Raw genomic sequence first — 21,511 nt, forward strand, 5'->3', positions numbered from 1 at the left:
ATTTCTGTCATGATGATATTTACTTGGATTTTTGTTTTTTAATTGGAGATATATGTTTACTATATATTACTTGCACTGACATCACATGACTCCCACAGCAGGAAAAGTGAGTTAGATTGTTTTCTTGATGTGTATCAACACCAAGGTGTCAGGTGTAGAAACACTATCGACATTGAACCAGGAAGATGAACAATGTTGATCCAGTTGATAGGGAAATGTCTTCTATTACTCTGCAGAATATAACAGATTTATTTATTTTACTTTGAAATAACAACTTATATGACCAGATTTATTGTACAGTACCTTTTTGATAAGAAGAAAATGCTAAATTTCTTCTGGATCTTCTGAGAGTTAAATTAGCAAGCATCTTAAAGTTATCTGCATTTTTTGCAGGGTATTATAGAAAAATCAAAGATCAAAGGAATTCCAATCATTATTGATGCTGTAAGTACTTTTTTGGTTCATTCAGTGGTTTGACATTTAAGAATCTGTTTAGTAAATGTTTGTCTTACTGGTTTTTGCAGGATGGACTGTGGCTCATTTCCCAGCAGCCTTCTCTTATTCAAGGCTACCAGAGAGCTATTCTCACTCCAAACTATATGGAGTTTAGTAGACTATATGAAGCCATGGTGAGCTATTTTCCTTTCTGATAGTTAAGAATGTGCAAAGTTAGTCTTTTAGTCTGTAGAAATAAACACCTTATTACTGGGTTTAACATTATGTGCTGTTTCTTATATCTGAGAGAAACATAGTATAGGTTTTCATTCCATGAGATAATTGCCACAACATTGCGCATTCTTAAATTGAGCTCTTTTTTTAAAGACCCTTTCTTAAGCATTTTTGACACTTCGAGTATAGAATAAAAATACCAGGACAAACTGATGGTAATGCTTTTTTTCATACACAGAAGTAGCATGTGTTGGATTATTTTGTTCTAGTAGTAAAATATGTACTGTGTATGGAATTCTTGTGTTGTAGCTTAGAGATCCCGTAGACAGTAGTGACCATCACGGATGTGTACTAAGACTCAGCCAAGCCATGGGGAATTTGACAGTTGTTCAAAAGGGAGAACGAGATCTAATTTCAGATGGAGAGAAAGGTAAGTGAAGCCTTTGCTTTTAGCAGTGTGATTTTTGTGTTTGTTCGTTTTCACTTATTGTTCAATGGTTGGACTGTAAGTGTACTGTATAGTAATTGGTTGACTGTATTCCCCTGAAAATTGAAGGGAAGGGAAGGCTGTCTTTGCAGTTCACCTTTAGATGCTTTGTGTAAGGTGATATTTTAAAAGCCTATTAAGTGTAACTTAATAATTCATTTGATGAAAAAATGTGCTTATTTTATTTCTCATTTAAATGGCTATAACATTTTTTATATTACACAGGTACTGAAGGGTTTTTTGTGTGCATGAACTGTTTTAAAATCCTTAGCTGAGAGGGTCTATGTAAGTGCAGATGGTATTGCTAAATTAATGCAGGATAACACTGTTGTTTCACTATATATTGGTGTGTCTGAAAAATGAAGATATCTTTAGGTTCGTGGACTACTCAGGTCCTTGATATTGTCCATCACCATTGGGTTGTAGATTAGCATGTATGTTTATGTCTTGTACGTTAGCCCTGGCAATTTTTTTTTTTTAATTTAGCTATAGATTGCCATTACAACTTCTTAAAACAGTTCCTTATAAATATGGTTAAAGTGTACTTAATAAAACTGGCCATCTGTCCGATGCCAAGATCACTTACTCTGATCAGTATAACATTAATTTATGAGTGCCCTCATCCCATTTTGACTATATGGTCTTGTTTCACATAAGCAGCAGCTCTGCCTGTAATTACTTGAAATACTGATGTCTGACAAACGTTCATGCCACCTCAGAATTATTTTGTATATACATCAATTTTTCATTATTTGGAGTCATAGGAGACTTTTATATATAATAGAAAATACATGTAGTACGACAATTAGTTTGTGCAGAGCCACTTTCCACATGCCCCTTCAATAGTACAGATACTATAGAAGACACTGAGGCCAGCTGGGGTCAGTCAGTCACATAGTACCCAAGCTGTCCTGCGTAGTCCGCTGTCATATCTACACCCAGAGCAGACTTGATTTGTACCCTTTAGTACCTTTGTACCCTTATTGTACCCTTATTTGTACTCCATACTTAGGGAGAATGCACCCTGTCAGAGGCTAAAACATCCTGGTTCCAGTTTATGCCATCTAAAGAGCTTTAAAACACTAGCATATTTACTTTTTGTATTTTTATGTTCATCATGTTCTTTGCATACCAGACTGTTGCTTTTTTAATGAAAGTCAGGAAAACTGGGGGAGCGCTTAGACTGAGCACGTAATCTAGCATATCTCTGCTCTCCTTTTGGGATCTGTTGTTCTTGAGGTGAATGTACCTCCAGCACTTGCTCTTCATTGTCTCTTCTCCTGCAGGACTCAAAAAAGCAGGGAGTAACCCCAACTCTTTCAGTTTCCTCCAGTGTGGCACAAGTTCGGTACATGTTTTATGTGTGCTTTTGGCGCTTTTCCTTGTTTTGTTTCTTTTTTCCCCCCAACTTTTCTCTGCCTCTGCTGCATTCTGATTTTGTTCTTGCTTAGTTAAGTAGCTGTTTGATTTGAAATATGAATAATTCTGTACCTTTAGGCAGTTGCATGACATGCAGCTATAGGCTACTTTCTTGTCTCTTACATTGGTTCTATCACTGGTGTTTTCTTTGTCATGGATTACAGACATTACAGGCAGCATTCCTGAGCCATGAGAAAGCAGTTGTCAGATTTAATACAAGTTATGATATCTGTTACAAATACTGTTTTTAGGGTTTGTGGTGCTTGTAAGAAAGTTAATTCCTGACAAATTTGTAGAAATTAAATACTTCAGTCTCCTTTTGACAAGGATGTTCTTTGGGTCCCATCAGCAGAGTCTGCAAGTTACTGTTGGTCAATTTTTGAAATGCTCCTCAAATACAAAATTACATTTAGAAAGGAGATTCTGCTGTCTGCTTTGTGCTGCAACGTAGAACATGTTTTCATGTCACTGACCTTGAATTATCTCCCAGGTTTTTCACTCTTAATTTCTGCTTCTTTTCATCTGTCTGTTCTTTTGATTTAATGTCTTTTTTTTTTTCAGCTGAGACAATATACATGATGATTCCAGCATGAGGGGAAACCCAGATCATTGGATCAGGCCAATGTCCTCTGAGCACAATCACATAATTATGAAAGGATCTGTGTACTCCTGTTGCCTTTTATTTTTCATGTCATCATCCGCCTTTTCATGTCATCATCAGCCTTACCTTTTTTCAGACATTTCCTGCTTGAGCTCATGTACTTATCACACTAATGCTGCAGTTTCCAGATATCACTTTAAAACTTTCTCCTTGAGGAATATAATGCTTGCATAATTTCTGAAAAGTTAAGTCTGAATGCTCTACAGAAGAAGGAGCAATTGCAAGTTTGACTATGTAGCTTTAGTGTTGTGTGTTTGGCTGTTGGGGAAGGGAGGCCTTTTGAGGATGCAGAATTTTGCAGCAGGAAATGCTGTGGCTTGGTTCCTTTTTAGTTTATAGTGATTGTAGTGGTTATTTTCACAATACTGATATTCACATGACTGTAGGGAATTCAGCAGAATTAGTTTAAGACCAAGAAGGTTATAAAGTGATTTGATAGTGGGCTAAAAGTACAGGTGTTGGTGGAGAATTCCTGTCAGTAGGTAGCTCTGTAATCTAAGCAAAATGGCACAACCAGTTCTGATTGGATGCTGAAGCTTAATAAATTCAGATTAAAAATAAGGCAGATTTTGTTAATAGTCCAAGTAGTTAGCTATGAGAATAACATACCTAGAGCTTCAATAGATTCCCAGACTGTAAGCTCTCTGGACACTTGTGAGGTTTGTTTTTGTAGAAGATCAGATTGGATGAATGAAATGGTTCCTTATGGCTCTACAATCAGTATAGAATCACCTGTGTGGCCTCTGTGAAATCAGTAACAATCCTCTACTACAAAGGAGGCCTTTCTAAAATTTGTCTCAGTTTCAGATATGACCTGCCAACTGCCCTGTAAACATAATCAGAAAGATTTTAGATTAAGTTTTATATACTGTTTTTCTCTTTCCTTTTGCAATTTCATATTATAGCTTGGTCTACAGTTGTTGATTCCTGTTCTACAAAGATGAGCTTCACCATGTTCTTGGTAGGTGATATCAGTGCCATCACTGACCAGGGTAGAAATGAGTACTCAACCTATGGGTAAAAGGTAAGTCAGCTTTTATTCATTATGACACAGCTCTCTAAGGTTTTCTTTTTATTATTCTTTGGAGAACTGGTCATTAATAAAGTGTGGTTATACCAGCCTTAGTTTCTTACATTTTTAAAATTTGGTTAGGTCCTTGAAGTAGCGTGTTTTTTATGTGTCTTTTAGTTTGCTTTCTATTAAAATAAGTTTTTCTGTATTTTCCCTAGCCCTTGTGTTTGTCCTCTCCTCTCCCCTCCAAAAGGCAGTCTTTATGGGTAACCAGCCAGCAGCTGCCTGTGACTACTTTTACCTGGAGCCAGTAGCCAAACATAGTTTCTCTTCTGTTGCCCAGCTGCAGCTATGGTCAAGAGAAGCAAAGAAGTGTGTGAGAGGGATTGTCTGCTACTGAAAATGGGGTAAAAAGCCAGCCATTGCCATAAATCCCTAGGCAGTGCTTATAATTTCAACCTTTCATTCCCTATACAAATGGAGAGGAAACTATTCAGTGCTTGCCAGTCCCGCTCTCACTTAGATAAAAGCTGTTATGGTGTCCAGCTGCCCAGTAGATTCTGTCTTTGTTTTAACTGGGAGGCAGTACCTTCAGCTCCATTTCTGCTTCTGCAGACTGAGCAAAACGGGGAGGTTGTGCTTCCCATCCACGGTGCCACCCTGTTTCCGTTGCATGCACAGCCCAGCCTTTTGTCTCTCTGACATTATTCTGCAACACTTGTCATCCCCTATCCGAGAAAAGTAAAATAAGATTTGGATTATTTTCCTTTATCTTAATTTGCCTAGTGTCTCACACTCAAGGACCTATCTAAGTTTTAAAAGTGTGAGTAGGGAGTATAACAGTATAAACACCCTTTATATGAAAGCCAACTTACATTTTCCACATCAGTTGAGTGATTTTTCCAGCCCTCCTCATTAATATTGGTTTCACTGTCCTTTTTCACTCAGGTTCATGTTTCTGGGAGTCCACAATCTCCAGCTGTGTACTTTGTGAACTAACTTGCAAAAGGAAAAAGACAAATTTCTCCTAGTATGAGTAGCTGCCAGGTCAGAGATGTATATCAGTAAAAGATTTTAGTCAAGCTCTGATAATGGTCTAAACCTGCATCTTCCATTTGATGAAGCAAAATGGTCCTTGACAGCTATGTTGTTTTGCATAAAAGTTGTGATCTTAAGTCTTTTAATTAAAATGGGATTATTTGTTGTGCTGAGGGATAACTGACGTTAGCTCTCTAATCTAGTTGGATCATATCAGAAGTCAGAATGGTTCTACCTTTCATGAGTGAATCCTTGAGCACTTTAAGAGATGGATAAGTGTAATTACTCCTGCTTTGTGGATGGAGGGAAACAAGTACAGAGAACCTGTTCAGGACATCCAATATTTAGATATAAAACCTTAATCTCCTGGCTATCTTTTGGTCTGCAGCCTCAATAAATGTGATATTTCACTTCAGAGTGTTAGCCTTCTTTATCTTCAGAAGTATTAAGTGTTTAGTCTTATCTAGCTTTCCCATATTTCACATTTTATGATCTAAATAAAAATATCAAAAATTAATCTCAGTTTTGTTCACTATTAAGAATGTTGTAAATCAAGAACATGTGGACATATGTTACTTTTTGCAGTACATGGGCATTTGGTTTTCTGATTGTAATATATGTTTAGAAGCTCATTTTGTAAGTAAGGCTGCCTTGTGTAGCCAAATCTGAATTTAATGCTTCCCTGTTAACTCACAGTACTTGATCTCAGCAAAACTACTAAATTATTATTATTTTTTTTAATTTAAGGAGAGGCCAGCTATTTTCAGTTACATAAAAGGCTTTTTTAATAAAACGTGCAATAGCCATGTGTCATTCTCTTGGGTTTTGATCTGCCAGCACAATTCAGATTGGGAGCTCCTTTATTTTAAAACTTGTTGGTAGTGGTAGCTAAGCATGATGTTGTGGTTTGAATGCTTCCCCAAATGCTAATGTTTATCTTATCTTCAAGGCATGCTGAAAAGGGAGTGATGATATCCTATTTTATGTCCTGAAATATATTAGGTAAAATACTACTAAATGAGTTGTCCATAATTCCCCAAGAAGTCTGGGGCAGAGTTTGGAATTGTTTAGTACATTATAACCTAAAACTCTTGAGTTTCTGCTTTCCAGGATTCTGTCACTATGATAACCTTCTTTTTTTTTGTTTCTATTTCACTCATATTTAAATGTAAATTGTTTTAATGGACTTAGGTAAGCAAGAAATCCAGGTGACTCTGTATGACTGAGATGTATTTGTCGCATACAGCTCTGGCAATATTTATGTGCATCTGCAAAGCTCATGCAGTTTAATGGCCGAGCTTACTTTGGAAACTATTGCATAGGGCTGTGGTTGTTCTGACTGTAGCAGATCTCCCTGGCCGTACTTCATCAGTCATTTCCTGAGTGATAATGTTTTATTTGAGCTAGCCATTTCTTATTATGGTTTATGTATGCTTTGTGGATAACTGCTAGGGAGTTGGTTTTTGGTTTTTTGTTTGGCTTTTTTTCCAGAAAGTTATATGGCATAAATCAATTTCCATTAAAAGTCTGTCTATTAAATGTACTTAGTTATTTTTTCAACTCATCACCTTGTGAAATAATGACTTCAGATTTGGTTGCCAAGACCTATTTAAAAACAAAACAAAACACCTCCCACCCCTGCCCAGCCAATTTGATGGGCATTGACTGTGTTTCTGGCTCTTAAGGTCTGTCAGTTGAACTGTAGGTAAACTTCTCCTTTATTTTGGCTGGGACTGATGTCAGACTAATTGACCTGCAGTGGCTCTGATTGCTCTCTTTCAATATAGACACGTTATGGCGATTTCAGTCTTAGCAGTTTCCCTGATGTTCAAGATTCAGTCGCCTCAATCTCCTCAACTCTTCTAGAATTTGAAGAGTCAAATTTTCGAGGCCTTTTGATTTAAGCATTCACCACTAGTTTAATGTGGTATTACCTCGCTGAGCAATGGACTGAGAAATACTTCATCCTCATGTAAATACATCATTCGCCTTCTTCCTAGGGAAAAGAACTATCTGTCTTTTTGGCACCATCATCGACTATTCAGTCATGTCCATCTAATAACGGTCTTGAAAAGTTGCCACGGGTTGTTGCTGCTTAGCGCAGCATAGAAGGAGGTCAGCTGCGTGGTCTCTAAAGAACTGCTTGATTCAGCCAGCAGGTCACAGGCATTCAGTAGGGGATGCCAGGTTGGTGTGCGGGGGGAAGACAGCAGTTTGGTTTTATTCTTCTGGGAAAACGATGGGAAAAGCATCATGAAGTCTTTGTCGTTTGTGGATTTGGCAGCGTGCCAGTTTGTCTTGGTGGTTGTATGGAATTCCTTCTTCTATTTTAAAAGATCTTAACAGTGGCTATTGTTCAGAGAAGTTTTTCACTGCTTTTCACACTGCCTGTTGTAATGTTCATCATCCTTTTATTTTGAGATGTTCTTTGAGGAACTGAGCCTCTGTGCAGAATTCTCCAAGCATTATACCTTTCCCCCTCATTCAAGTGAGTTTCCTGTAATTCTGCTTCTTTGAAGCTATTGCATGGATTTGTTTTCCAGCATCTCTGTGCACGGTACAAAGGTCTACTTTTGTTGCTGCTTGTGAAGTAGTCTGCACATATTTGAGACTTATTAAAAAAAAACAAAACACACGCACACAGACAAAAGACCACGTTTTTGTAGCAGGGTTTTATAATTGGCCTAGTTTGAGGAGCTCTTGCTATCCTATACAGTTCAAAACTGACTGGAAGGTTGTGGGGCTACAGAATAGAGGCAGATGGTGACATACAGCTAATAAGCAGGGGCTTGTGCTCAGCTGTCAGTCAGAAGGCCTCAAAGCTTTTGAACAGAGGATTTCCATCCTGCCTCCTGCCAGGAGTTCAAGACCTCAAAGTGAAAATCCTGTGAGATACCATCTTCAAAGTAGCAGAATTAGAGGTAATTTCTCCAATGTACTGTATTTAAAAAAAAGAAAAAAAAAAAGACATACCTTTTTCAAATAGCTAACTCAGAAAAGCATTGCACTTGTGAAATTTGACATTAACTACTATTCACTGAGAAACACATCTAGAATTTTAATTTGGGATTGGGGGTGGGGAGGGGAGAAGAGTGATTGGGAAAATTAACTGCTGGGAGCACTGCAGTGGTGTCTGCTATGTTCATAGTGACTAATGAATCTTTGCCCTCTCAGTAGCAGCAAAAATGCACAACTGCCTGGCCTGATGAGCCCAGCAATTACTGCTGGAAGAATTGGTAGGAGACAGAAGTGAAGTACAATTCTTTGCTGCACTCAGTAACAAAAAGCAGAAATGAACTATGCAAATGAGCTGCAAATGGTTTGATTGTGATAAGTAGTATTTTACATCTTGCTTTTTAAGAAGGTTTACCTGCATGTCCTCCATTTTTCATACAGATTTCTCCACTATCTAAAAGTCATGGTTCCTTTTGAATAAAAAATAAGAATAATATTCCCTCTGTAACACCTGGGCTGCACTATTCATACATCTTGGAGAAACCCCATCTAAGCAACTTCAAAAAATTGAAGTAGGAGCTGTTGTCACAAGATACTGCTCTCCTATTTGAAAGGATTGTTTGTGTACTCCTGGATTGGAGACTCTAGCAGCTGAGGTGCTAAGGTTCACTACTTGGCCACCATTTACACTACCAGATCTTCCTTTCTGCTAGGAGAGAAAAATACATTCCTCAGGCTTTTCTTCAAAGCCAGCAAGAAGGAAAGCTAAGGATAGATACATACTCACAAGAGAGTTTGGAGAAGGGTAGCGGAATTGATGCTGTTTTCTTTCTGTATGCTTTATGTAACCCTATGACTCCTCCTTGGGCTTGTTGAGAGTGAAGGACAAGGGAGTTAAATTTAGTGAAACCATTTCCATGTCCTTCATAGCTTAAGTTCCACAAAGGGGTCAGTTCGACCAAGAACCTTTGTATGTTCAGAGTAGAAATGCAACATCTGATGCTCAGGTCTAGCCTATCCATGGTAATATTGCTGACAGAAACACACATGCATGCTCATGACATTGTTGATACGCAAAAAAAAAATCTCTCTCTTTACATATTACTTTTACAAAGCCTGAGGAAAAGACTGCTTTCAGTAAAGTTTCTTTCTGATGCGCATGGCAGGTTTGGGGTTTTTTAGTTCTATTCTTCTGCATTTGTTCTTTGCAATACAAACACCTCACCTTACATTTGTAAACTCTGAAGGTCAGAGACTCTGGAGAGCTGTGTTTGTACAATGGCTTGGTAGAGGTATCTGGTCTAGTTTGAGGCTGATGCTTACAATGGCAGTATCAAGAGTATGTGTAAACATGAATCACCAAATTGATTAGTGATCGAGTCTTCTGTGCAGTCTGAGTAAAGTGGAAAAAGTAACGTGTATACGTTGTGAGAAGTTACTCATAAAGGATTGAAAAGTGATTGGAAAAGTATTTTTAAAACGCTAATGCATTTTTGTTTTTCAAAAACAGTATTTTTCAGCATGTGCTGCTTTCTGTGGGTTTCTTCAGACATTAACCCTCGCAGCTACGGTGGTGTCGTAAACAGGAAAAATGAACATGACTGTTTTTGGTTTGTTTGTTCGTAGTACTTGTATGCAGTCACGAAGGAAGCAGCCGGAGATCTGGTGGACAGGGGGACCTCCTTTCAGGTTCTCTTGGAGTCTTAGCACACTGGGCATTTCTTGCTGGAGCAGAAAAAACAAATGGGTATGAATATTAATAAATAACTTCTTAATTCTTGTCAGTCTATGTTCTCCTATGACATCTGCTATAGAAATTTCCAAATGAAATGGGAGTAATTAGGACTAAGGTAAACATGTACTTCTTAAAATGTGTGTTCTAGAGGACTAAGTGTAATAGTTCCAGTTTTAAGAAGACGAATTTTTCAGTAATCTAACATCTCCCAAGTTTGAAGCAGAAGAAGAATATGAATGTGGCTCAGTTCCAAGGACACTTATGTATGGGGTGTGTGTTTTCAAAATAATTGAATTTAGGCAGAAAGTATGAAGACTAAATAAGTGGCAATCGCTGGTAGTAATATCTCTATATTACAAAAAAGTTGTCATTTAGTTTTATTTCTGCAATTTGATGAATTATCTTGCATTGTAGCTAAGGAATACAGTAAGTCATGTAAGCTGAGACTTGTAAATAAAATATGATTTCAAAGAGGGTGACTATTTAAAGGGACAAGCGTCACTCCAGTTTGCTCATATATAAAGCAGCCTTGCACTTGCAGCTGACGGTCAGCTCTCTTGTTAAATTATGTCAATCCCTGGCAGACTAGTTGGTCCATATAGTCTTGTAGCCCTTCTGTGAAAGGAGCTGCTTTAAAGAAAATCAGAAAGAACTTGGCACAAGCAGTCAGGGAATAACAGTCTCTGTTCCAAGTAAATAATGAGCTGTAGATGTTCTCCTTTTAAAGGGAGAACTGCTCTGTTTAAAAAAAGAGCAAATATTGCTTCACTCTTGCTGTCAATGATTTATTATGTCTGTCAATCCAGAAGCTGTTCACCAAGTAAAAAGATTTTCCTGTGCAACTTTTAAATATGTTAGCTCATGGTATGATTGCATGTTCCTCTAGTTTTTTTAGTATATGAGATCATAGATTATATGAGAAGTCAATTTGGAGTGTTTTGTTTCTTGGCTGAAAACATTTGTTTTGATATTACCATTTTATTTGTTTCTTCCCAAGGCTTTCTTTTCATTATTTGCTCATATGGCAGTTTCTCTCTTTTTCTAGGTATCTTTTCATTCCTTGTGAATCCTTTCAATATCAGGGGTATTTGTTTTAGAGAGAAGATATCCAGGGCTGAACACAGTATTGAAGCTAAGGCATATAGCTGATTTACTGTTTTTGTTGGGGCTCTTGTTTTTCAGAGCTTCTGTCCAATTCTTTGTGCATCTGAGTTTTGTCTTGCTGGTCTGCCACTGAGTGTGGCTGTCTGCAGCAATCACCAGATCCTTGCTCCTGTTTTCATCTTTCTCTAGTTGGTTAAATTCCAAATATAATGATTATCTCCTTGTTCCCAGAATATAAACTAAGAATTATGTAATGTCTTTATATTCTATAGTTGCTCCCTTTCTCCTTTTAATTCAGTTCTCTCATAGGCTTTCCAATTAATTTTTTCTGTATTCCTGAACATTTGAACTTCCTTTTAGATTTTCTTTCTTTTCTATTCTAAGTTTGCATTTTGCTTACCACAATTTGTTTGCTTTTTCTGGTGGTGGTTCTTTTTGTTTAACAGTATGATTTCATGCTGCCATTACAGGAATGAAGAGGTGTGTTGTAATCTTTCAGATGCTACATGCAGATGCATACATGCATCCATAGGAGTTATCTAATCTGTGCTTGTGTTACTGTTAGAGCATGGTATTAGATCCCCCAGTAGGAATAAGGGACCATTTGAACCAGACTTAAACATGCTGAGAAGTTTGACATGCCCAGAATGAAAAATGAAACCAGGCTTGTTTCTGTGTCTGAAGTTGCAGCTACCGCTAAAGGAGTAACTGCAATTTCATTTTTGCATGGAGTACAACAGACAAGCTCTTTGGAGAGTTAACGAACATAGCTCATGTTCTCCAAGACGTTTTGGTGCTGCTCTCCTGATTTGGGCTCCTGTGGCTTTTCCAAACAGTCCCCTCAGAACTCCCTTTACTTTGTAGGTGCGGGAAAGTGGGAGAATCTAATTGGCATCAGCACTACATTGTGCCTCCTGAGGTGTTGTAAGGTGACCTTTCTCAAAAACCTGCGATGCTTTTCTTATCTTGTGTGCTCCAGGAAAGGAGAAGCTGTTTGACTTCAGTGACTCAAGGCCTCAGCTGCTCGATTGCACTGTAGGCAGTCCGGCTAGTACTCCCACACTTGTGGCTGGCTGGGTTGTTTCAAAATGGATTTGTACGGAGGAGGATCTTAAAATAGGTTAAGATTGCTTTGGCATTTAAGAGTTCTAATGGTATAGTACATAGGATTCACTGTAGTAAATAGGCAGGATGCTAAGGTGATGGAATATGGTATGTAATAAATTGGTTATCTGGTAGCCTTAGAAATAGGTGCAAAACCTTAAGCTGTCTTGAGCCCAAAAGTCTATGCACAATTCTTGTTTCAGAGCGGTATTTGGGCATGCAGGATTGTGACTCTTATGATGGCTTAAATGTTCACTCCCGCACCTTGATGAGCATATGAAGTTGCTGTTTTCAGGGGAAAAAAAGCTGCCCCGCTAACACCTAAGCTTAAACCCACATTCTGCTTTGCCTGTGCTTTATATAGTGATGCTTCACAAAACTGTTACTTTGCACAGAGATCAGTAGGTCTTTAGTGACTTATGGCCAACTGTAACCCAGCCTGGACTGAGCTCTTTGCAGTCTGTAAGCAGTCAGCAGCCGAAGCCCACGGCTGGCTGCTTATTTATTCTGCAGTTGTTTGACTCTGCTCTGGTGCTGTAAGGGCAGCAGAAACAGCTCCCCAGCCTGGGCTGTGAGAAGGTGCCTCGGAGGAGGCAGCTCACTGGCAGCTCTTAAACATGTTGTAGGGCAGCATTAGGAGAAGGTGCCTTAATTTCTGTTGTTGTCTGCACCCCTCTGAAGCTGATCTAATGAAATACAATGACCCTCAGTGCAGTCACTGGGGTATTTATGCATCTTCTCGTTGACCATGTAAGGGACCAACCTGGTGGTCCTTGAGCCCAGCGCTGTCTCTGAGACCAGGCCCCCTCTGCTGCCTGTGGTGACAGGACATAAGAAGGTAAAGCAGAAGGCAACAGAGAAAGAAAAGTATATTTCTTGTAGGCCACCTGAGACGGACAGTTGCCTGAGCCACCCCATTTTTAAGCACTCTTATACCACTGCAGGGGCATAAGGGATTCAGGCCCACCACAAAGAAGCTCCCAGGCTCTTTGTGGGGAAGAAGGATGTGTGCCGGACCTCAGAGCACAGTGGTAGAGACTCATTTTTGCATGAGGTGAAAGGTAGCTTGAAGCTACACATCAGCCATCCTCTCCTGCCTCAGAGCCACAGGGCCAGTGTAAAATTCCCTATTGTCTGCATTTGTGCCATATAAAACTACACCAAGTTACTCAACAAGAGGGAAGGAAAGGGAGTTAAAAGACTGCTAGGTGAGACTTTAGTATTCCTCTGAAGGAAAGGAAGAGGATTTACATAGGTAAAACTAGACATGGAACACCTGTTTACCTATTTTTAACAAGTATATTTTTCTTTTGCACCCTTCAGCCATGGTATTGTTTCTCATTGTCATGTGCTATGCCGTGGGAAGGGAAATATTTTTTAGAAAAAATTCAGCCAAAGATGCTCTGCAATACAAGAATCTTGCTTAAAAGACCTTCCCTACAATGCTGACAAACACATTTGGGTCCAAAGATTATGTCCGCCATGGCAACAAAAGTAGAGGGACTGGAGAATATCAGAAGTACAGTAGCCAACTTTGTGCATGCAAGTGATGTCAATGCTGAATTACATGCCACCGTATCATATTTCAGTTGAACTGAGCTCACCTGCAGCTCTCCTATTATATTATTAGACTTAGGAATTACACAAGACTCTGCTTTAGAAAAAAAAGTTCAGATTTTGTTTATAATTAATTTTTTATTCCCTTTTAGTCAAAATCCGTTTCTAGTGGCTGCATTTGGAGCTTGCTCTCTTACAAGGCAATGTAACAACCAAGCCTTTCAAAAATTCGGACGTTCAATGACTGCCTCTGACATGGTTTCAGAAGTTGGAACAGCTTTTAACAAACTTTTTGAAACCTGAAGCCAAAGCAGCAGACAGGAAGAAAAGGAAGAACAATGACTGCAAGAATAATTACATTTACAGTAGAATTTACATAAGTAATGCACCCTTTCAAGTGCTGTAGCAGCATTGGTATGCTAGGTAGATTTTTTTTTTTATTTTTAAGAATAGAAAAATATGATTAATGTAGATATTTTTTAAGAGTTTGGAATACAAAAATGTTTTGGCTGAAATAAGCTGTAGTTGCAGATCTGTTATAATATAATAAAACTAAACTGAAAGTATTCCTTTGTTCTTTTTCATAGTTATTGAGCAATAACTAAAGTGTGAACTGTAAAAAAAAAAAAAAATGCACTTGATATTTAGATGAAAGTAAAACTTCCACCAGCTCAATTGAATTTCTTGGCTTGCACCAAGGTTGTCATGATTTCATTCTTAGACTCTGTGTCTAGAATTAGCTATTGCACTTCATTTTTCGTCATGCTAATATATTCACTTTAAAAAAAAAAGGCCTCTTTGGAAAGGGAATGCATGAGAGTTGCTTTAGATTTTGAATGTAATTAGTTGCCTTTGTCCATTCCCAGCCCCAGAGGCAGCATTCATTTTGACAATACATCCCCTCCTGCAATATGGATTGTCTTGTTTTTTGGAAAAAATTCCCCCACTGCAGAATAAGGATATACTATAGGTATATTAACATTAAACAATAATTGTTCTTACCTGCGAAAATTTTACTTTATATTTCTTCAGCTGCTCTCAAGTCATCTAGAACTGAATATGATAAACTTTGTGAAATTATAATTTGGAGAGGTAAGTACTAGGTACGGTGAGAAACTCAGTGATACCTAACTGAACTGGTCAAACTCTCACTGATAGTGGAAGAGGGAAGTGCTGTTATAATACAAATTGCCTGCTGAACTAGAGCTCTGAGACCATCAGTGTACATGTGTGTATGTGGCTATTTGTCAACCAGCAAAAAACATTAATTGAACAAACAAAAGGTAGACAGCTGCACCTATTTCTACAGTCTTAGTGTACATAGGCAGTCATATACTGCAAGTTGAACGTAGGAATAGGAAAACAGTGGTAGGGGCTTGAGCTCTGAGTTTCAGCAACTGAGTTTATAGGCTTTTTGCTCTTATCATTATCAACACAGAGACAGCACTCCTAGTGTCATGGCCATGTCTGGCTTGTTGGCAGAGCTGATGACTGTTGGATGCAAAGAGGAAGTTGTGTGGGATTTTTGTACAATATCATTTCTTAAATTTTTGGAAATTCAGTCTAAGGTGATAGGGATTGAACCAATATGGAGAGAGGGGCACGTTCATTCAAAGTACATTTACAGAAACCTCAGTAAGGTCTGGAAGTGGATATTACCATTTAAACCTGCAGTCTAGCTCTAAGTGTACATACTCATTAGAGTACAGGAACAAGCATATGAAGTGTCTAGTTATTACAGTAGATGTTATATATTGATTTCAACCACTCTTCCAGTGATCTAATTCTAGATTGGAATATGGTGTCATGCATACAAGTCAGATTGCATTTTCACACCTTGCAATAGCTTCCCACAAAAAACACCTGAAATCATAAAGGCTGCTCTGAATATTTCCCTCCTGCCCTTATAATTAATACTTCTGGATGCACTGTGACTACTACCTCACCCCAATGCATTTTTTTTTTTTTAAAAACCAGCTGCCTATTTTTAAAATAGGTTTTTAAATATTTGCTCATTTTGATCTATGAGGGTTCACAGACTTTTTAGATTAGAGCAACTGTCTCCTCATACGAGCTGGATTTTCAGTGTTTAATTTAAGCAGTTTTGTAAACTGTCTACATCCTTGCGGAAAATACACTACTATTGTTTCTCCCATTGAAACTATTTGAGAAGCCTGAGTCCTTCTAAATAAAATCATGAAGTTAAAACTGATTTTAAAACAGCTACTGACTTTCTTTAAAAAAAAAAAAAAAAAAGCATTTTTGTATTTGGAACATCAATGGTATTATTTCAAAATTGCATTTGCAGGCAAAGCCAATCAATTAACTGAGATCAGTACAGATTTCAATCTGCCATGTTGGTTTTAAATCTACACAAAAGTTGTAACTTTGTTATTCACCAATGTATACAAATTGTTACAATTTAATTTTACAACATTCTGGAAATGTAGCAGTTTCTTTCCATAGGAAATAAAAATATAGCAAATAAACTGCGGTGCATACTGTGTTTGGTGTGTTATTGGTGCAATTATATTTCACCAGACTGTGTTTGGTGGTGTAATTATATTTCCCACAGAAGCTGAGCAACTTCTGGAAGGAAAATGTTTGTTATTCATTCCAGTTTACTATTGGTGTACGCAACACAGCCAATAACAAATTTAAAATAGGAACAGTATCAAATAAGCATCTACCTAAGTGCTCCTAATGAAGAGTTCGTCTGCCTTCTATTGAAGTATAGGTAACCACAAAGGTAGCAGAAACACAACTACTGATTTTATTCTCTACTTAACCACCTAAAAGAAAACTTTTATCCTTCTGAACTGATTACTTGTGGGAACTATATTTTCAAAAGAAATTCCTTATATATGAGCCCATGTTCTTGTTCTCCCCATCTTTTCACAAAAGTATTTGCACCAATAGGGAAGTACATACCACACAAACTCAGGCAATAGCATATAGCTCTTCTAACATGGAAGGCAGGATTCTCTGCATCTCACTGCATCCACACCATCCATCTTTTAAAGGTAACAGGACAAAAAAAGTATTCTCTGTTGTTCTTCTGCGTGACTTACTTAAGGTATGCTTTTGCCTGTATGGATTTTTAACATACGATGTATAACAGCCATTTTATTTTCAATACTGATGCTTAACACTGATCCAAACTGATGACCTTTCCTTGTCTTTGATCCTTTGTCTAGTCTTGGACAAGTATGTTACAGTTGATTTCATTCACCGCTACGAAATATATGCAATTACTTACTTTACAGCGGAATTAATAACCAAACAGGTAATATGCTAAACATACTAATTATTACTTTCCAATTCTGATCGACAGATTCTGAACTTGCTGTGCTTCCAGTGTTAGGGAAATCTCAATGTATTTTGTGCAAAAGCAAACTGAAAATTAAGTCTTACAGGTAGGTGGTTAGCATCTTAATATGGTTAAAGATTTCACAGAGTCAAATGAGCAACACTGCACCATGGAAATACTTCAAGGCTAGAAGTGTTACCTCCTTCTATGCCTGAGAAAATATAATGGTTTAAACTAGTGTTCTCACCTGCACAGATGGGCCTAAGTTTCTGCCTCTGCTATTTAGTTCTCGGTGTCAGCTCAGCAAAACAGTGTGCAAATGCAGACCATGTAGCAATCAATCAGGGCTATCAGGAATATACTGAGGTATGTGTTAGACAACACTGCTGCTTCTGAACTGCAGCATATTTTGGATGCTTGCAGAGCCTCCACCTCATACACACCAACTGAAAGTCGAAGTAACAGCTGAATTCTTACATTTACTGAGTAATAGCATGGTCATTTTTGTTCAGATTATATTACATCTTTGTTAGCCATTCTGTTCTGAAGATTTTATTTGGAAATTATTAATATTTACAACTATTCTGAAAATAATTGCAATCAAAAAAAGTCCAGTGATGAAGGATCAGCTTTTTTTCCCATTCCTCTCCTCTGCTTGCCCTCCTTCCACAATTTCCCAGGTTGAAACAGCAGTTCTGTCCTGTAAGAATAAATAAGTGGGTCAATCCTAGCAGTCGAGATTATACAGGTATCTGTATCTGGCTAAATCCTGTTCAGTATGCCCCGCAACATACCAGATAGATCTAAATGAGTATGGAGCATTTTTGTCTTTCTTTAAATATATGTGAAAGATGGGTTTTTAAGCAAGCCACATACAGCAAAGTTATTACTCGTTAGGCACACACATGCACACACACAAAAAAAAAGTGATACCATTTCAGAGAATGCCTTCATTCCTAATACTCAGAAGTTGGAAACAAACCCATAGAATTCTCCCCAAACAGTTAGTTAAGAAAGAAAAAAAAACCAAACCCCCACCTCACTGCAAGAGTAAAGGTAAATTCTGTAGTACAGCATGCTGCAGCAAGTGTATATTCTCTCTCAAATGAGTAACATCTGTTAAACTCACACAGAACTCAGTGAATTTTCATGTTAAATCTTCTACTGTATATGGAAAAACATCTCTCTCCTAGGCCAGTACATGAGAATAAATTGCCTAACACTGAGTTTTAGAATGATAGTAGTTTGTTGCTGTGAATATCTGTAAGGGATTACTGTCACAGTTTTGAAAGCATATACAGTCAAACTGGTCATTTCTGACTATTACAATCTAGCTGTTGAAAATGAAAAAGTTGATCTGAATATTAAAACAAATGTTTAACAAGCTAAAATGTTAAATGAGCTCTGACTTACAAAAGTGACTGGAGTAGAATGCAGAATTGTATTTACATTAAAGTGAAAACTTTTGATACTTAAATATCTTACTACTCCATTTCAAGGCAGATCGGGTTAGAGATCATTTAAGCAAACTTGACACCCACAAATCCATGGGCCCTGATGGGAGGCACCCATGAGTGCTGAGGGAGCTGGCAGACGTCATTGCTAAGCCACTCTCCATCATCTTTGAAAGGTCATGGAGGACAGGAGAGGTGCCTGAAGACTGGAAGAAAGCCAATGTCACCCCAGTCTTCAAAAAGGGCAAGAAGGAGGACCCAGGAAACTATAGGCCGGTCAGCCTCACCTGCATCCCTGGAAAGGTGATGGAGCAGCTCATCCTGGAAGCCATCTCCAAGCATGTGGAGGACAAGCAGGTGATCAGGAGTAGTCAGCATGGCTTCCCCAAGGGGAAATCATGTTTAACCAATCTGATAGCCTTCTATGATGGAATGACTGGCTGGGTAGATGAGGGGAGAGCAGTGGATGTTGTCTGTGTTGACTTCAGCAAGGCTTTTGACACTGTCTCCCATAACATCTGCATAGACAAGCTCAGGAAGTGTGGGCTAGATGAGTGGACAGTGAGGTGGATTGAGAACTGGCTGAATGGCAGAGCTCAGAGRGTTGTGATCAGCGGCGCAGAGTCTAGTTGGAGGCCTGTAGCTAGCGGTGTCCCCCAGGGGTCAGTCCGGGGTCCAGTCTTGTTCAACTTCTTCATCAATGACCTGGATGAAGGGACAGAGTGCACCCTCAGCAAGTTTGCTGACGATACCAAACTGGGAGGAGTGGCTGATACACCAGAAGGCTGTGCTGCCATTCAGAGAGACCTGGACAGGCTGGAGAGGTGGGTGGAGAGGAACCTCTTGAAGTTCAGCAAAGGCAAGTGCAGGGTCCTGCACCTAGGGAGGAATAACCCCATGCACCAGTACAGGTTGGGGGTTGACCTGCTGGAAAGCAGCTCTGCGGAGAAGGACCTGGGAGTGCTGGTGGACACCAAGTTAAGCATGAGGCAGCAATGTGCCCTTGTGGCCAAGAAGGCCAATGGTATGCTGGGGTGCATCAGGAAGAGTGTTGCCAGCAGGTCGAGGGAGGTGATCCTCCCCCTCTCCTCAGCCCTGGTGAGGCCACATCTGGAGTCCTGTGTCCAGTTCTGGGCTCCCCAGTACAAGAGGGATGTGGCACTACTGGAGCAAGTCCAGCGAAGGGCTACAAAGATGATTAGGGGACTGGAGCATCTCTCTTATGAGGAAAGGCTGAGAGAGCTGGGCCTGTTTAGCCTGGAGAAGAGAAGGCTGAGAGGAGATCTTATCAATGTGTACAAGTATCTGAAGGGAGGGTGTCAAGAGGATGGAGCCAGACTCTTTTCAGTGATGCCCAGCAACAGGGCACAAGGCAACGGGCACAAACTGAAACACAGACACTTCCATCTGAACATAAGGAAATACTTTTTCACTGTGAGGGTGACAGAGCACTGTCATGGGTTGCCCAGAGAGGTTGTGGAGTCTCCTTCTCTGGAGATATTCAAAAGCCGCCTGGACGCGATCCTGTGCAATGTGCTCTAGGTGACCCTGCTTGAGCAGGGGGGTTGGACTAGATGATCTCCAGAGGTCCCTTCCAACCTCGACCATTCTGTGATTCTGTGATTCTTAACAGTACAGATTATCTTACATAAGCTTGAATTTAATGCACAGTTATAATCACATGAAAAGACTGATGGATAGTTTAATCAGTTTGTTGCAAGTTCTGTAGCTTCAGCCAAACACATCAGCATCTACACTCAACAGCAGAAAAGGAGAGACCAGTGTAAAAAAAAATTACAAATTTATAAGCTGAAGGAAAAAGTGGCCTCTCTTTGAAGCTGATTTTTAACTGAATTAAGTTAGAAGCATTCTCTAGTTTGCCACCTACACCTTAGGAGTAGCCAACCCCTTCCCACCAGCCCAAATCCATCAGGCTTTCTATGGAAATGAGGCTCATTTGATTTATCCGTCTCTTCTGTTGGTCTCCCTCCTGTCTATTGACTGTAGAACGTGCTAGCTGACTTCAGCCACATTCGATAGAGGGATATTAAGTTAACAGATGCCTCAGAGCATGTGTACCATGGTGATCATAAAAGTTTCATGAAAATCAGTGGCTGAGCAGAAAAAGAGCAATTCAAATTACTTCCTCGACTGCTTACTAGGCAAACAGGACCCAGCTGTTAGCCACTGTGTTGCCACTCCATTTTTGGCAGTAGCCAACCCAGACCAGTCAACCAGCCCAGACAAACAGGTGGAGGACACAGGAGGCCAGAGGAAGGTTGGGAAGCTTTAGCACAGAGCAAGGAACTGAAGGTACTCTCAGGAGAGGAGGCTGAGGATGAGATCCAAAGGTGCAGTGCCTTAGGAAACTTGGCTTTGCTCTGTGGTTCTTAATTTTGAGAGTGTGACAAAAAGAGGAACTTCATGTGCTGTGCCTGTCAGGGCTTTTTCTCCAACAGTGTCTTTCCAGAAGTGCTACATCCTTTCAACAGAGTTGCTGGCCCTTGCTTCAGAAATAGGACACAAACATAGCAGAACTGAGGCCATACAATGAAAGGGCAGGTTTAAGGCTGTCAGTATTAATTGTTGCAGTGCTAACAAAGAAATTATGTAAAATATTTTGCTTATATTACTTTATGAAGAACACGTGCTGTCACATCTTGTATGACGACACTACAGCAATGCAACTCTGGTGTTCTGCTTGAATCCAAGAGTGAGATAAAGGATTTAAATGCCCACGAGTTAGGTGCTGCCACATTTAGCCATTTAGATGGGAGCTCTAAGTACTGAAACAGAGGGTGTTGGATCTCTGCTATAGTACACAGGAAAAATTAGGGTCTCTGCAAGGCCAAAGACCCCTCTGTACGCTGAGTGGGGAGCTGCCTAGAACCAGCCAAAGGATAGAGTCAAACGCTGGTCCCCTCTTAGGAAACTCGGCACCTACATCTGCTCCTACACAGAGCTGTTTCCCAGCCATTCTCTAAGAGCAGAGCTGATAATACCACC

At 39.3% G+C, this 21,511-nt stretch overlaps 2 protein-coding genes across 21 annotated transcripts in view; one reads left to right on the plus strand and one right to left on the minus strand.

Moving 5' to 3' along the window:
* The window catches only part of NAXD (NAD(P)HX dehydratase), a 52,580-nt gene extending 38,273 nt beyond the window's left edge, over window positions 1-14,307 (plus strand). For 4 of the 17 annotated variants that reach the window (XM_026068039.1, XM_026068049.1, XM_026068047.1 and 1 more), the window contains 5 exons: window positions 394-444; window positions 525-629; window positions 979-1,099; window positions 9,868-9,988; window positions 13,894-14,307. In XM_026068039.1, the coding sequence (XP_025923824.1) occupies window positions 394-444; window positions 525-629; window positions 979-1,099; window positions 9,868-9,988; window positions 13,894-14,044 (549 nt within the window). In that variant the 3' untranslated portion in view covers window positions 14,045-14,307. Of the gene's footprint in view, window positions 1-393; window positions 445-524; window positions 630-978; window positions 1,100-2,442; window positions 2,505-3,136; window positions 4,261-4,466; window positions 4,656-5,196; window positions 5,704-9,867; window positions 9,989-13,893 lie in introns of those variants that run through there. The other 13 variants (XR_003253881.1, XR_003253883.1, XR_003253884.1 and 10 more) reach the window with 13 other exon arrangements.
* Window positions 14,308-15,982: 1,675 nt separating this feature from the next.
* CARS2 (cysteinyl-tRNA synthetase 2, mitochondrial) overlaps window positions 15,983-21,511 on the minus strand; it is a 45,364-nt gene continuing 39,835 nt past the window's right edge. For all 4 annotated transcript variants that reach the window (XM_026068054.1, XM_026068052.1, XM_026068050.1 and 1 more), the window contains one exon: window positions 15,983-17,751. In XM_026068054.1, coding sequence (XP_025923839.1) covers window positions 17,677-17,751 — 75 coding nt within the window. In that variant the 3' untranslated portion in view covers window positions 15,983-17,676. The remainder of the gene's footprint in view (window positions 17,752-21,511) is intronic.

The sequence above is a fragment of the Apteryx rowi genome, unplaced genomic scaffold (assembly GCF_003343035.1).
Source record: "Apteryx rowi isolate R43461 unplaced genomic scaffold, aptRow1 scaffold_267, whole genome shotgun sequence".
NCBI lineage: Eukaryota > Metazoa > Chordata > Aves > Apterygiformes > Apterygidae > Apteryx > Apteryx rowi.